The 14028-nt window shown below is 43.3% G+C and overlaps 1 protein-coding gene across 2 annotated transcripts in view; it reads right to left on the reverse strand.

Annotated features, from left to right (window-relative positions):
• Window positions 1-14028, reverse strand: part of SMG6 (SMG6 nonsense mediated mRNA decay factor) — a 249835-nt gene that overhangs the window by 183278 nt on the left and 52529 nt on the right. For both annotated transcript variants that reach the window (XM_059150396.1, XM_059150397.1), the window contains exons 9-10: window positions 12014-12075; window positions 4820-4965 (exon numbers count right to left, since the gene is read on the reverse strand). In XM_059150396.1, coding sequence (XP_059006379.1) covers window positions 4820-4965; window positions 12014-12075 — 208 coding nt within the window. The remainder of the gene's footprint in view (window positions 1-4819; window positions 4966-12013; window positions 12076-14028) is intronic.

The raw sequence follows: 14028 nt of genomic DNA on the forward strand, positions 1-14028 counted from the left end.
GGCTTCTGCCACTAGATATAGAGAAGGAGGAATGAGAGGGACAGTTTATACAGCTCAACTCAAGCCTAACCCCTTATGAAAGGTGGATTTCCTGTACAACTGTTCTGACAAGCAGAGGATTAGGCACTCCATACATTTTGCTTTGGTAAGAGACTCAGAAGTGAAATGCCACAGAGAAGCAGATTGCTATACTCAAGGTCTGTGAGGTGGTTGTAGCTGGAAAACAAAGAACTCTGGTTGTGATTCAGACTTCTCAACCAGAGTCAACCAGCATACACAACAGCAGTGTGAAGGTATGAGGTCTCCATCTCAAGCATCCCAGCATCCCACTACTGGTCCCATGTAGACAGCTGTGATCCTCTAATCCCTTTGGAGACACACATGGCGCACTCCCTCTGCCTCCTGCAATTCAGGGTTACTAACAAACCCTAAGAGCAAGAGTAACTGATAATGGAAGGAATGCCCATCCAGCCCGACCTCAATCCCAGCCCCAAAATGTTCCCTAAAAGCAGGGTGCACAAACGGCACACAAGACAAGTAAGTGTCTCTTGGGTGCCCTCTTGCTGCCACCTGGGCTTTTCTTGCAAGGCTAAAATGGAGGCCTAGCCTATGAACTGGTAGAGGAGGAAAAGGAGGAGGAAAAAGAGGGGGCCAGGGCACAGAAAAGGGAAGTTATTCCAGTGGTGGCCAATGAATAACATCCAATGATTTATAGGAAGTATAATCCAATAATACAGTAAAATAAAACAGTGTGTGCCTGAGATGGTTTTGATTCCAGGAATTATAAAACATATTTTTTTAAAAAGAGAGAGAGCAAGAGGGAGAGAGAAAGGGGGGGGCGGGGGAGGCCAGATTGGAGCAAATTGGGCACAGATGGGGGATGCAATGGGTTTCAGTGATGCCCTACCACAAATGTTGCTTCAATTATTCCTCTTCAAGAAACTAGAGTCTATTTCCTTAAATTACAGAATTTTCAAAAAATTAAAATTCTTGGGAGTGTTTATGGTTTAGATCAACAGTTCACCCTCCAACATCATGTCAGCCCATCAGACGGCCACTGAAGTGTTAAATGCTTAGGCACGTGGAGAAGGCCCCATTTCTCCCTTCCAGCTCAGGAATGCTGCAGAGAGATTACCAATTTTGACATCACTCTGGGAACCACCTATCTCACCACCACCCATCAGTCGCCAAAGGACAATTTTGGACACAGGCCAGGTAAGGAACACACTGTTCAATGAGCGCTGGCTTGCCTGGAACTGTGGCCTTCTTCATCCATGCATTCAGTACAGACTTATTGCTAAGTACCCCTCCAAACATCTCTCAAATTTATCCGTCCCCAACAACTTCAGTAGGCTCTACAGTTCCACTGAAGTAGAATTTTTACAAAGGGCCCATGAGAGGAGGAGATAGATAGAAGTCTCTCCCACGAACAGTCCTCAATTCATAGGTTTTGAGATCACTGCAGAGATCTGAAAGTTTAGTTTGTTAAATGATGTAGGAGAACTCCATTTATTTCCCCCTGTGTGAAAGGGGGAAATCTGTCCCATCCTCTGTCTTCCTGAGCTCCAGGGAAAACTATAATCTGGGAAAAGGGAAATGATGCCTTTTACTCACCACTAGCTGAGGTTTTTTTATTTTACTTTTTTTTACTCCATTTTTACTTGTGAGATGTAGCTTTTAAACAGTTCTACATCTCTCTTTATCACAAGGAAAGCACATTTAAAAATCACGCTAAAGTGTTAGTATCATTTCTATTCCTGAACGATTGATATTTTGAAAAGAGGACAGTTATACAAGGGTAGCACTGAATACAAACAAAAAATGAATCAGAGGCATCAACAAACAACATACTTTTTAGTAAGGACGTCCCTGTTGCTCTTCAAATCATACTCCTTGGGTACCACATCTACAAGGAAGGCCCAGGCACAGCCTGAAAAGATCCCAACTGCCTTGGGGGCCACAGATCACCTCTGCCTCAGGCTGGAATGTTCCTTCTCCACAGAGTCCAGGAACTGACATATGCAAACACCCACCCAGAAGGACATGTCCAAGAAAGAATGGAAAGAAAAATGATGGTCCAGATGTTCTGTAACTTGTAGTAACTGCCAAATCACCAAGACCCCAAGCACCTGGGAGGGCCAGGCAGCATCAGGCCCTCGCTTCCCGGTTTCAGCCAGCCAGGGTTCTGTGACTGGGTGGCAACTCTGACAGCAAGCAGAATGGCCTGGAGAGAAGTCTTCAGAAGGGTACCAGCTGACAGGACTTGGGGGCTGAACACTCAGGGCTGATTTATCACTTCCTTACTCATAAAAATGTGATTCAAACTGCTGCTGATTAGTGAAGGATTTAAATCTTTACCCTTTCCCCAACCCCCTTCTCTCTCCACCCCCGGCACAGATGCTGCTACTCAGCCACAACACCCCCTTCTTGCCACTGTCCGTGCAAGCACAGCGCAGGGGCCCAGAGAAGATGACTCATGTGCTGGGAAATGGAAAAGTGCATCTTCCCACCAACCAGCCCCGCTGAGTGCTCTGCTCACCCCTCTCCCAATGGCAGCCCACACAGTGGGGTCTGGACGGCCGCCTCAACTGCACACCGGGTACTTGGCAGCACGTCCGCAGAGCTCTCTGACCTACTTGAGTGTTATATCCTGTGGCCCAGGCTGTTTTTCCCTGAAATATCCTTGGAGCTTCTGACCACCTCAGCTCAGACTCCCCTTGGCCCCAGCTGCCTCCTGGAGGTGAGCATCAGGACAAGGCCAGAAATGAGCAATCTCAAGCCCAGGCTCTGACACGTCCTTCTTGGCGAGCAGTCTTCATTATAACCAACCATGATGGAGAAGACTCCCAGAAAAAGAACCTTGGCCTCAAATGGGAGAATCACCTATTTTCTTCTTTCTCTGCTCTCACCACCTCACCTTCCTTTCACCCAGATTTTCTTAACCTTTACTTAACAGCAGCTACAAGAAAAGGACTCACTGGTGGCCTATGAAAAGGCCCAGGTATTCCTTTCTATGGAGCCGAAGCTGCTGACTACAGATGCTTCGCAGGCAAGAGCCACAGGTCCTCTACATTCACACCTTCTGTGACCACAGGTCACTTGAGGCTAGAATGATACCTCAGCAGAGGCTGCAGTTCTGTGATGGGCAACTCACTGAACCCCATTTTGCTGTTAGAGGTAGGCAGGAAAATAAATAGGAGGGCAGCGCAGGAGGCCCCATCTCCCAAGGCGGGTGAGCTTCCCACCTGGTAGGAGAACCAGCAGAGTAATGGTGAAGGGATCAATCTCCCTCCCCTTAGGACTTCATGGCCCTCCATGCCAGCACTTCACAAACTTTATTTCCTCCTTCCTGGAAACCACCATTGCCTCTCAAGATGACATGTTTCCTCAGAGGTGTTCTCAGGAATAATTAGCCAAGCTCAAAAAGGCACCTAAGCCTCTGCATCTCAACTTCTGCTTGGGAATTCTCAGTGCTGTAGGAGGCAGCACAGAGAAGAAAATCAGATATGATTGAAAACCCAGGTGGATGAGCAGAGGACCTTGCAGAGAAAGTCCCAGGTGGAGCCAAGTTTTCTTTCCTTCCCTTTTTTTTTTTTAAGATTTTATTTATTTGAGAGAGAGAAAGAAAGCGCACAGAGGCAGAGGGAAAAGCAGACTCCCCGCTGAGCAGGGAGCCCGATGTGGGGCTCTGAGCCGAAGGCAGACACCTAACCATCTGGGCCACTCAAGTGCCCCAGGAACCAAGTTTTCAAGGGAAAGTGTAGCATACACACTCATCAAGGGAGAAACCCACCACCCCCAAGACCAGCAAGCTGAGGCATAACCCCCAAGTACAAATGGGAAGGGAAGTAAATCAACTTCAGAGTGAGAAAGCACTAAGAAAAGATGCAACAAGAGAACTAGCAACACTCTGTCCAGAAAGACAAGGTCTGTTTTACAACAGAATCTGCACCGGACAATTTCCACTTCTTGGCATTTCAGATAATAACCTTCCAGCCCTGAGACCAAACACTCTCTTGTCAATGCTCTGAAACGATTCTTTGGCAACGTGGACCAAATAAACATGCAAAACAATGTCACCCCCATATTTCCATCAAGTCAAACCACATCATCCTTACCAAAGTGGGGTGGAGGGGGAGGGAAGGGATCCTGGTAACATCCTGCAACAGTGACCTGGTCATCAGAACATTTGAAAATCTTGCCAATCAGCCCCTCCCTCCCTACCCCCCACGTCAAAAAACCCCAGTATTCAGAAAAGCATTTCAGAATGCACATCAGTATAATGGCCAAATTCTAGGCCTGGTGATTTTTGTGCTTCCAGCTTGAGTCACCAAAGCTCATCAATTCACTGTTCGTACTCCCTGGCAGGCTCCCACAAGGGATAGGCCATAGGGAACTACACTTTTCCATAGTGAACAAACAGGGTACATGAGTCCAGAAACAGCTATTCCCAAACCCTGCCAAGCGTATGGTCTCTGCAATGAAACATTTCAGCAATGCCTCTCCCCTGGGAGAGGCTCTGGGTCTGTAGCCTCCAAAAGGCCTTGCTGCTGCCTTTAGCATGGCCAGATGTGCAACAGCATTTCTGGGTTTGCACATTAAGCTCTATACCCATGATTCCCTCCTTTCATCCCACCCAAGCACTAGAGAGTCATACAGATTTCAGAGAGTAAATTAAAAATCTGAGAGGCAATGATAGGGAAGTGTGTGTGTGTGTGTGTGTGTGTGCGCGCGCATATCAGGGGGAATGTGTGGCAGCATATGAAAGAAGCTAGATTCAGACTTATCTATGTAGCGAAAGACGCTAGTCATTCCTTACCTTTCAGCTGAGAGTTGTGTACAGCAAACATGTTGATGGTCATAAGCTGCAGCATCCGGGTACTTCCAATAGGAGGGGGGCTGTGCTGCAGCAGCACCTGGAACTCCTTGAGGACCTTCTCAGCCACCACCGGGAATGTCTCCATCCTGCAAATAGAGCCAGCTCATTCAGGCAGGCATGTGCCCAAGAGCAGTTGGGGTGCACACGCATGTATGCATGCAAACTCTCACCACCCACCCCGTGTCTCTCTGAAAGCAGACCACTAATGTCTAGGATGTTTTCTTTCACAAACCTTCCTGGTATTCTAAGGTTATGACCACGTTTAAGAGAAACAACTGATCAGGGATCAGAGATGGAAACAACTCAACCTCTGGATACATTACTATGAGTTATGAGGCTTTGGTATGCTGTTTCCTAACCTCTGGCAACCACTGGATTCAAGCTGAAATCAAAGTTTCTCTCTGAAACACTCAATTTTTGTGAACAGTGAACAAATTTCCTTAAAGCTCTACAACTTACATATCCCCCATACTCTCTGGTATGAAAAACTGTGTTCCATAAAAAGAGGTTCATGAGGCGTGCCTGGGTGGCTCAGTGGGTTAAGCCGCTGCCTTCGGCTCAGGTCATGATCTCAGGGTCCTGGGACTGGGCCCCGCATTGGGCTCTCTGCTCAGCAGGAAGCCTGCCTGCCTCTTTGTCTACTTGTGATCTTTGTCTGTCAAATAAATAAATAAAATCTTTAAAAAAAAAAAAAAAAAAAAAGAAAAGAAAAGAGGTTCATGAATCTAGAGAGTCTTCACTCAAGACTTTGCTTCAGGAAACCAGACATAGTTCTGCTGCTGTCTTTTGGTTACTATCGCACTAATTGCTCCACCTAGGGATCCCAGACTTCCCCTCAAAGAAACCCTAAACCAAGCGCCAACCCCCCCCCCCCCCCCAAAAATGATCTGTTTCAGTCTTTCCTGTGTTGCTGTCCTCCTCCCTCTCACAAGCCTCTGCTCATCAGGGTCTGTATGTTTTCAGGCCAGTGGAAATCTAACGCCCTGGCCAACTGCCACTCCCAATACAGGAAAAGCCTATAATGTAGGGAGGTAGAAATCCAGCCAGTGACCTAGGGCTCCTAAAGAGAGGTCATTCAAACCACTGCTTGCCAAATGTGGCCACTGAATCCCAAACAGTGGTGCATGCCTGGAGCTCCTTTGGCAACATGAACAAACCACAGCTCTAGTCCTCAGAAAATAAAAAGCAAATTCAAACTTGGTGCTAGAGAGAGAAACCAGGCACATGGGCCTTAGAGCCACACCGAACAATTCATGGTCAGCAAAGTATCTTTTATCCATCCTCTACCCCCCTCCCCACAAACAAACAAATTCCTTGTGGTACACTGGGGGGTGGGGGGTGGGGTGAGGAACAGCTCCAGGCTGGATTAATAAATAGCTTCTGGAAAGCCACAAGGAAGGGAATCCTTCTCAAAAGATACAAAACAGTTTCAAGTCCTAGAGAAAGGTGCTTCTGGTTTCACCTGAACCTTGGCCCTTTTACCACTGAGTAGTACCATCCTCATATTAGGAAAAAAAAACTCCAGAGCTTTCTGGCATTTTAGCAATCTTCATTCCTTGCCCCTGGATGGCAACTCCTATTACTGACCTTCTAGTACCCAGGAGTCATGCCACAGCTATGGGTCAATTACAGTTTATACTCCCAGCTCCCTCCTCTGCTGAGCTGTCCTCATTTTCATTGGCATAAAACATGCCATGTATTTGCTTTTTTCCCCAGCGTGCCATTTCAAGTGCCCCCCCTTCCAAAAAACAAGGGGGAAAAAAAAGAACCTTATTTTTCCTTCCAAAAGTTTCAGAACCATTAAAACTCTTGGTAGGTTTGGAATGGCAGAGAGTGATATGTTTGGGGCTGGAATGGATCCATTTTTCCCCATGGGCTATAACAAAGGTTTCATTTTAAATCTTGACACTGTGCAGCACTCTTTCTGGTTGGAGGTGGGGAGGGGGACTAGCACTTCTCATTACGAGAATAGCAGTGTTCACTCTGCTTGAAAAGCAGCCACAATGGGCAAGTTTCAGAGCCATGTGTCTCCGTGTTGAAAGGCAGCAGAGAGCCAGCACAGAACGACATGACAGAGGTGTCATGTGGGACAGTCCTGCTTCGAAGCTGTGTCTGAGGAAGCCTCTTCCCTGGGATGGGAATTGAAACAGATCCATTAATTCCCTAGGTCAGACTGAAGTCTCAAATGAGGACCAGGTCAAATGTTCACACTTTTTTTTTTTTTTTTAAGTTAAAAAAAAAAAAAGATCCTCCCTTTGCCTTTCAACTAGTTCAACATGACTATAACAAAAGAAAAAAATCAAATACTTAAGGATTTAGTTTAAAATAACTTCAATTCTGAGATATGAGGGAAGGTGAATCCACTCAGACTAAAGTAGCTTTGTTAAGCAATAAATGAGGGACATGGAGATGAAAGATCCTTCCTCAAGGTTCAATAATGGGGTTTCTGCTTCTCAGTTTTCTTACTAAAATGCTGATTTGAGCCTCAAACTACCTGTAAGTATTTTTACATCCTTCTTTTTGCTCCACCCAATATTATAGGATAAAAACTATACTGAAATGGAGATAAATACAATGCACAGCTTATGTTTACAGTTTTATAAAATTATTTTTTAAAAAAACACAACACAGCAATAGCAGTAGCAGCAGAGGAGAGAAAGCATAAAAAGATGGTAATTTATAACAGCAAAAAATTGGAAACAGCCTAAAATGCCTAACAATAGCAGATCATTAAGATGGCACATCCATATAACTGAATTCTATTTCTTTTTAATTTTTATTTAAATTCAACTTAACATATAGCATATTATTAGATTCAGAGGTAGAATTTAGTGATTCATCAGTTAGATCACAATACAAAACACCCAGTGCTCGAATTCCATTTTTTAAAAGTTGTATTAGATTTTTAATCATGTGGGGGAAGTTCAATATATATTGAATGAAAACACTTTTAAAATAGTTTAATATCCCTTGTTACGCACATTTGTAAAAAAATTAATGTGTGATATGTATAGATAAAAAGATAAAAATATACACCAAGTATTAAGGGTGGAGAGTTATCTCTGGACAGTGAGAAGATGGGCAATTTTTTACTTCTTCTTTACTGGGTTTTCTTAATATTTTACAAGGAGCACTGTATGCAGTTAATAGATTTTTCCCTACAACAAATACGTCGGGCTTTTGTATATAAAACATTTATAATTTTAAAAATAAATCAAGACATAAACATTGCATTTTTCACAATTCAAAGACCAAGATAAATACATCAGTCTTTGAATTCCAAGAGACCTTGAAGCTGTGCAAATAGCGTGACTAAGCAAGCAAGTAAAAACTAAAGCGGTAACTTTAACCAAGGCAATAATGGGAAGCAAAATTATGCTATTTGTCACAAATCAAAAGTCTCTAGTCTGCCGACTTCCCAACCTCTCTCAGTGGAGTCCGGGCGCAGGTCTGATCAGCCTCTCACCAGGAGAGAAAGTGTCTGTCAGGAGCCATACGGGATCCCTGCCTGAATCCTCTTCCTGAGCCTGAGACCTGAGAGGATTTGGTCCCTATCCTTAAAAACTGCAGAAAATACAATCATTTTCAGGATAAGTGTTTTGCAGACTTAAGTGACTGTTTTCCAAAGTGATCTCTAGAGACACCTTGTCTCATTTGAATGGCAGTTTCAAGAAATCGGTCTTTCAGACAACGCTGGGACCTACACAGGGAGTGACTCAGACAGTGACTAACGGGACAGCACCCAACCTCTCAGATGCTGAGGAACACAGCTGGGCTAGATGACATTCTCTGCAGAAAAGAATCAGGCTTCCTAACTTTTTTCAACTTCTTAATTTTTAGGAAAACTGAACAAGACAGGAGCAATCCAGTAGCAAAACAAAAACAAACAGAACTAAACCATGTGACAGGATAGAGATGAGAGAAATAAAACCATGATGCTACACAACATAAGAACTAGAATGGACCTTGGACATCATCTATTTAAACTGCTGATAAGGAAACTGAGGCTTTGACTTGTTCCTTCTCAAGCTCTTGTAATTAGTCAGTGGTGAAAACAAAACTTTTTGGCACCTGATTCCACCTAATGTTCTGAACATCTTTTTCCCTGCACACAGAGGAGGGAGACTTGTGTTGCACACAGTAGGCATTCAAGCAGATACAGATGAGATTTGGAACACCTGGCACAGAGAAGACACAGACCCAGAGAGCAAAAGCAACCCGGGGCTTTTCTCAAAAGGCAGGCGGGACAGTGGATGTGTCTTCAGCTGCTCCCCATTACAATCTCCTCACTCTTAATTCGTTTTCAACGCCTCCCACATTTCACATCTTCTTGGTAATTAGGCAACAGTCCATGTTGTTGTGTGTGGCTTGGGCTCACTCCTTTTCTAGTCTTACAGACTACTATGCTTCTTCCCCCCCCCAATAGAAGTTACTGCTGTTTCTGCCTTCCAGAATAAACATGGGGCTCAATTCTTTTACTTTCAGGAGAACACAAGAATACTCATCAAGGGGCTGGAGTGCCTAGAATTTACATATATTTTCCTTATGTGAACACAACTGTAACTCATTTCTTATGAAGGTGAAAGTAGACTAGCCTTATTTTTTTGCCAAGAGAATATGTTGTATGCAGGAATGGAAGACATCCTGAAAAATAATCTGGACCATAGCAAACCACCTCTGACAAATGAGATAATCTATTCTTTTTCAAAGACTTCCAGAGAAGAAAATTCCCAAACATCTTCCCTCTGTGAAATTTTCTTACACCTAACCCAAACCTCTTCAGCAGCAACATAAGCCTATATTTCTCTTACTGTCATCCCATAGAAATCAAAACTATCTGGTTATGACTCTTTTGTATTTAAACAATGGTTACCCCACAGCTATCTCTAAATAGACTTTTTTTTTTTACCTTAACTTTCTGTGTGTGCTTTTTTTTTTAAGATTTTATTTTTAAGCAATCTCTACACCCAATGTGGGGCTAGAACTCACAACTCTGAGATGAAGAGTCACATGCTCCACCAACTAAGCCAGCCAGGTGCCTCTAACTTTAATTTTGTTGAGATTAAATTTTTCTCTCAGAAATAATTTTCTAACTTTTTAATCATTATTGTGGTTCTTTTGCAAAGTTCCTCCAAAATATTTGTAACTATGAGGATTTTTTAGAGGGAACAAAATTAAGATTCTACCAAACACTTAGACCTAACAAAAATATATCTTAAATATTCCTATATTCTAGACCAAGATTTAGAACTTCTTTAGCTCTCTACATTTCTAAAAGAACAGTGGTACCAGCCAGGAGCAATTCCGTCCCCCCGGGAACATTTGGCATTGTCTGGTGACATCTGTAATTGTCATGACTGGTGGAGAGAGGCACAGATAGCACTGGCACGTAGTGGGGAGAATCCTGTGATGCTGTTAAACCTACAACGCACAGGACAGCCTCCAACAATAAAGAATTATAAGGTTCAAAATATCAACAGTACAAAGGTTGAGAAATACTGACTTGGAACACCACAGTACATGAAAATTTAATGAACACAGGAAAGGGGGAAAAAAGTAGAGAAATACAGAGTGGAAAGGTAATAAGGTAGTAAGAAAGATTTTTAAACGAGAAAAAGGATAATAAAGAGAAGAGGAGCCATAGTTCCTATTTTAAGTGCAACCTAGTAGTATTTCCTGCTGTGATACGTTATTTCATAAAATGACCTTGATCATAACATTTTGCCCACCTTGTAGCTAGAGCTTTACATGACTCACCAGTGATTGGCCTGGGTCTACTACAACCTACTACAATACTAGATCCTTCTCTCCAGTCTTTTACAATCTGTCCATTTCTTATAATGACTTATTTACTCATACAACAAATATTTACTGAGTACCTACTATATGCTAGGCACTAGGAATACAACAGTGTTGAGCAAAAACTCCTGCCAGGGTAGAGCCTATGGGGAGAGGGGATGGGGGAGGACAGGAACTACTGACACTCCTGATTTCCTTTTCCCAAGTGAATTGCTTTACACTTAGTTCTCCCAATAGAGATGCATCTGTTGGCACCACTCCAAGTTTCCCAAGTGATTTCAAAATCAAGACTATCCTTGTGCCAGCCATCACTGTCACTCTTGTCCAGGCTGATGACAAATGAGTATGTAACAAGCACACTTTCTAATTCACCATGATTTTTTTTAACAGTGTTTCTTGAAGCAAGACAAAGCCTTTCTGCTTCTCCCACTAAGGAAAACTTCTAAAGCATTACAGATAAACTCAGAAGGTTACAGCAGAAAGTGAAGTAAACACTGACAATATTGGGGGATCTATAATCCAAGATATAACTCAAAGGGTAGTTCGTAATAAAACCTCCAACTCAGAAAATATGAAGACGCAGATGAAGACCCATGAAAGAGCATGCTGCCACTTACTCATCTCCTACACTATGGAGGCATTCAGCACACCCCTAGGCCGGTATAGTCATCAGGCTTTAGGATCACTGGTTTTATACAGTGAGGAAAATCTCTGATCCACGAAAGGAATACTCAAGACATGATCTATTTCCAGGGATTTAATGGATGAAGTAACAGGGTTTTGCACACACCATCCTCCCTGAGATTTTTATGTAAATCCACGGTGGATGGGGAAACCAAAGAGAAGTCTTAGCATTTACAGAGATCAGCAATATGGTGCAGGAACCTGAGCAGAGAAGAAAAGGGTATGGTTCAGAAGGATGAGAAAATGTGAGAGGAAAGAAAATGTTACTCTTCTCTTTAAAGGGAAAATTAATGGACAGCATTCTCCCCAAGGAGGACCCCTGGTAGCTGTACCCAGGGATCGAGTATGATTTTCCTTAAGGAGCTCACTAGAGGTTGAGCTGCAAGGCAGAGGAAAGAGAAATCAGTGGGATTAGAGGTGGGGGTTGGATGTTTAATAGGGGGCTTTAATGAATATAGAGAAAGAAGAGACAGATGGATGCAGAATAATAGTTCCCAAACTTCATGAGCAGAATGAGTGAAGAGAAGGTGGAGGCCTCTAAGAATTCACACCCTGTGCCCTCAGTTACAAACACAGTCTAGTTGCTAACAATATTAAATTCCAAAATGACTTGTAATGTAGGAAAATAAAATAAACATCCTGCACACTTACCCAATCCGGGTAAACAGCTTCCCATGGGCATGGAGAAAACTGAGGATGAACCTTTTGTTCAGCTGCATGGGAAAAAGAGAGAGGAGAAAACAATTAAACTTTCCCCAGTTTCCTGTTACTGAACACAGTCCCTAGTGACACAATAACCTGGCCAGGGTCTAAGGGGTGGGCACTAGGGATGGGAACCAAATGAACATGCCCAAAGTCTCACACAGACCCAGGGCACATGCCCAACAGCTGCCGATCAGCGGAGCCAACATGACAGCAGGCTTGGTGAGTGGATAGCACCCTCTGCTGGCAGTGGCGCCCATGTGCAGGGAATACAGTGTTGATCACTGGCGTTCTCAGATCTAGGAGTCATTCTGCCCCACAAAAATGGAAATGAAACAATGACAAGGATAGGGAAAATACTCTGATTCTGTAAGTCCCTAATCTTATTTATAAGCTATTTTTCTACCTACCCAAGAAAGCAGGACTCTGTAACCATGGATAGGGTAACTCAACACTAACCCATCAAATTGTACTTCTCCAGGGTTTTTTTTTTTTCTCCTTTTTTTTTTTCCCCTCCAGGTTTTAAAACAAAAATTCAAGTTCTAGATCTAAAGCTGAAAATTACAGTGTATACAGGGGCCAGGTACAAAATAGGTTACTGGGGACAGTAGCACTTGATGGCTGTTCCACTCCAGTTCTGTTCTTTGTAGGCCCAGGATCATCATCTCTTTCCTTTCATTTTTCCCCCTTTAATTTTTTTTTTTTAAGATTTTATTTATTTGACAGAGAGAGATCACAAGCAGGCAGAGAGGCAGGCAGAGAGAAAGGAGGAAGCAGGCTCCCTGCTGAGCAGAGAGCCCGATGCGGGGCTCGGTCCCAGGACCCTGAGATCATGACCTGAGCCTAAAGCAGAGGCTTTAACCCACTGAGCCACCCAGGTGCCCCTCATTTTTCCCCCTTTTAAAGAAAAGCTAAAAGCTAGGTTTTTATATGAAAACCTCCGGCTTTTTTAAATGTTGGCTACTAATGGGAAAAGTTAAGACTTTAGGCAAGCCAAAAACACACATTTGCCAGCCACATATGGCCCACAAACTACTAAATTCACAATTTTCAGTTCAAGGTTCCACAAAATCTACTTCTATCAACACCAAGGGGAGAAATGACTGATCAAACCAAGGGTTGGGGGTGGGGGTGGATTCAACTCAAAGAAAATGGAGATAATCTAAAGACCAAACCTGTTGTCATATTGCCCAATCTCCTAGAATCAAAATGCTCAGGGCCCAGTAGTCAAACAGAAAGAAGAGTAAAGAATCTTCATCTCAGGAGGGTGCTCAGAGCAAGGAATAGTCCAGCACCTCTGGATCCTTTGCCCAGTAAGAAAAACTCTGCTGGTTTATCGCTCTTGCAAAAGAGAACATCGATCAAATTACAGCAGTTCCATCTATTTCATATGTAAGCTAGGTGTGGGTAAAGGAGTGTACTCACAACTCACCATAACTTCAACAACAAACTCTGCATACAAACTTTAGTTTTTATTTTTGTTTAAACAAATTATATGGGGCGCCTGGGTGGCTCAGTGGATTAAGCCGCTGCCTTCGGCTCAGGTCATGATCTCAGGGTCCTGGGATCGAGCCCCGCATCGGGCTCTTTGCTCAGCGGGAGCCTGCTTCTCTCTCTCTCTCTCTCTGCCTGACTCTCCGCCTACTTGTGATCTCTCTCTCTGTCAAATAAATAAATAAATAAAATCTTTAAAAAAATAAATAAATAAATAAACAAATTATATTTAATCAGCAATACTAGATCAAGCATTGATTTATATACCTAAAAAGCTCAAGATACTTCATTGATGGTAACCTGTCTCTACAGTGAGGCAAGTCAGGGCCAGGAAAGCTGGGTTCCATGAAAAGAAGGGAAACTGCTAGAAAATAAAGGAACTGCTGTGAAATAAATTTCCAATGACCATATTACTGTTAGCGGCAAAAACTGCGCTAGAATGCAAGTCTCCAGATCCACTAGCAGAGGAA

Source organism: Mustela lutreola, chromosome 15, assembly GCF_030435805.1.
Source record: "Mustela lutreola isolate mMusLut2 chromosome 15, mMusLut2.pri, whole genome shotgun sequence".
Lineage (NCBI taxonomy): Eukaryota > Metazoa > Chordata > Mammalia > Carnivora > Mustelidae > Mustela > Mustela lutreola.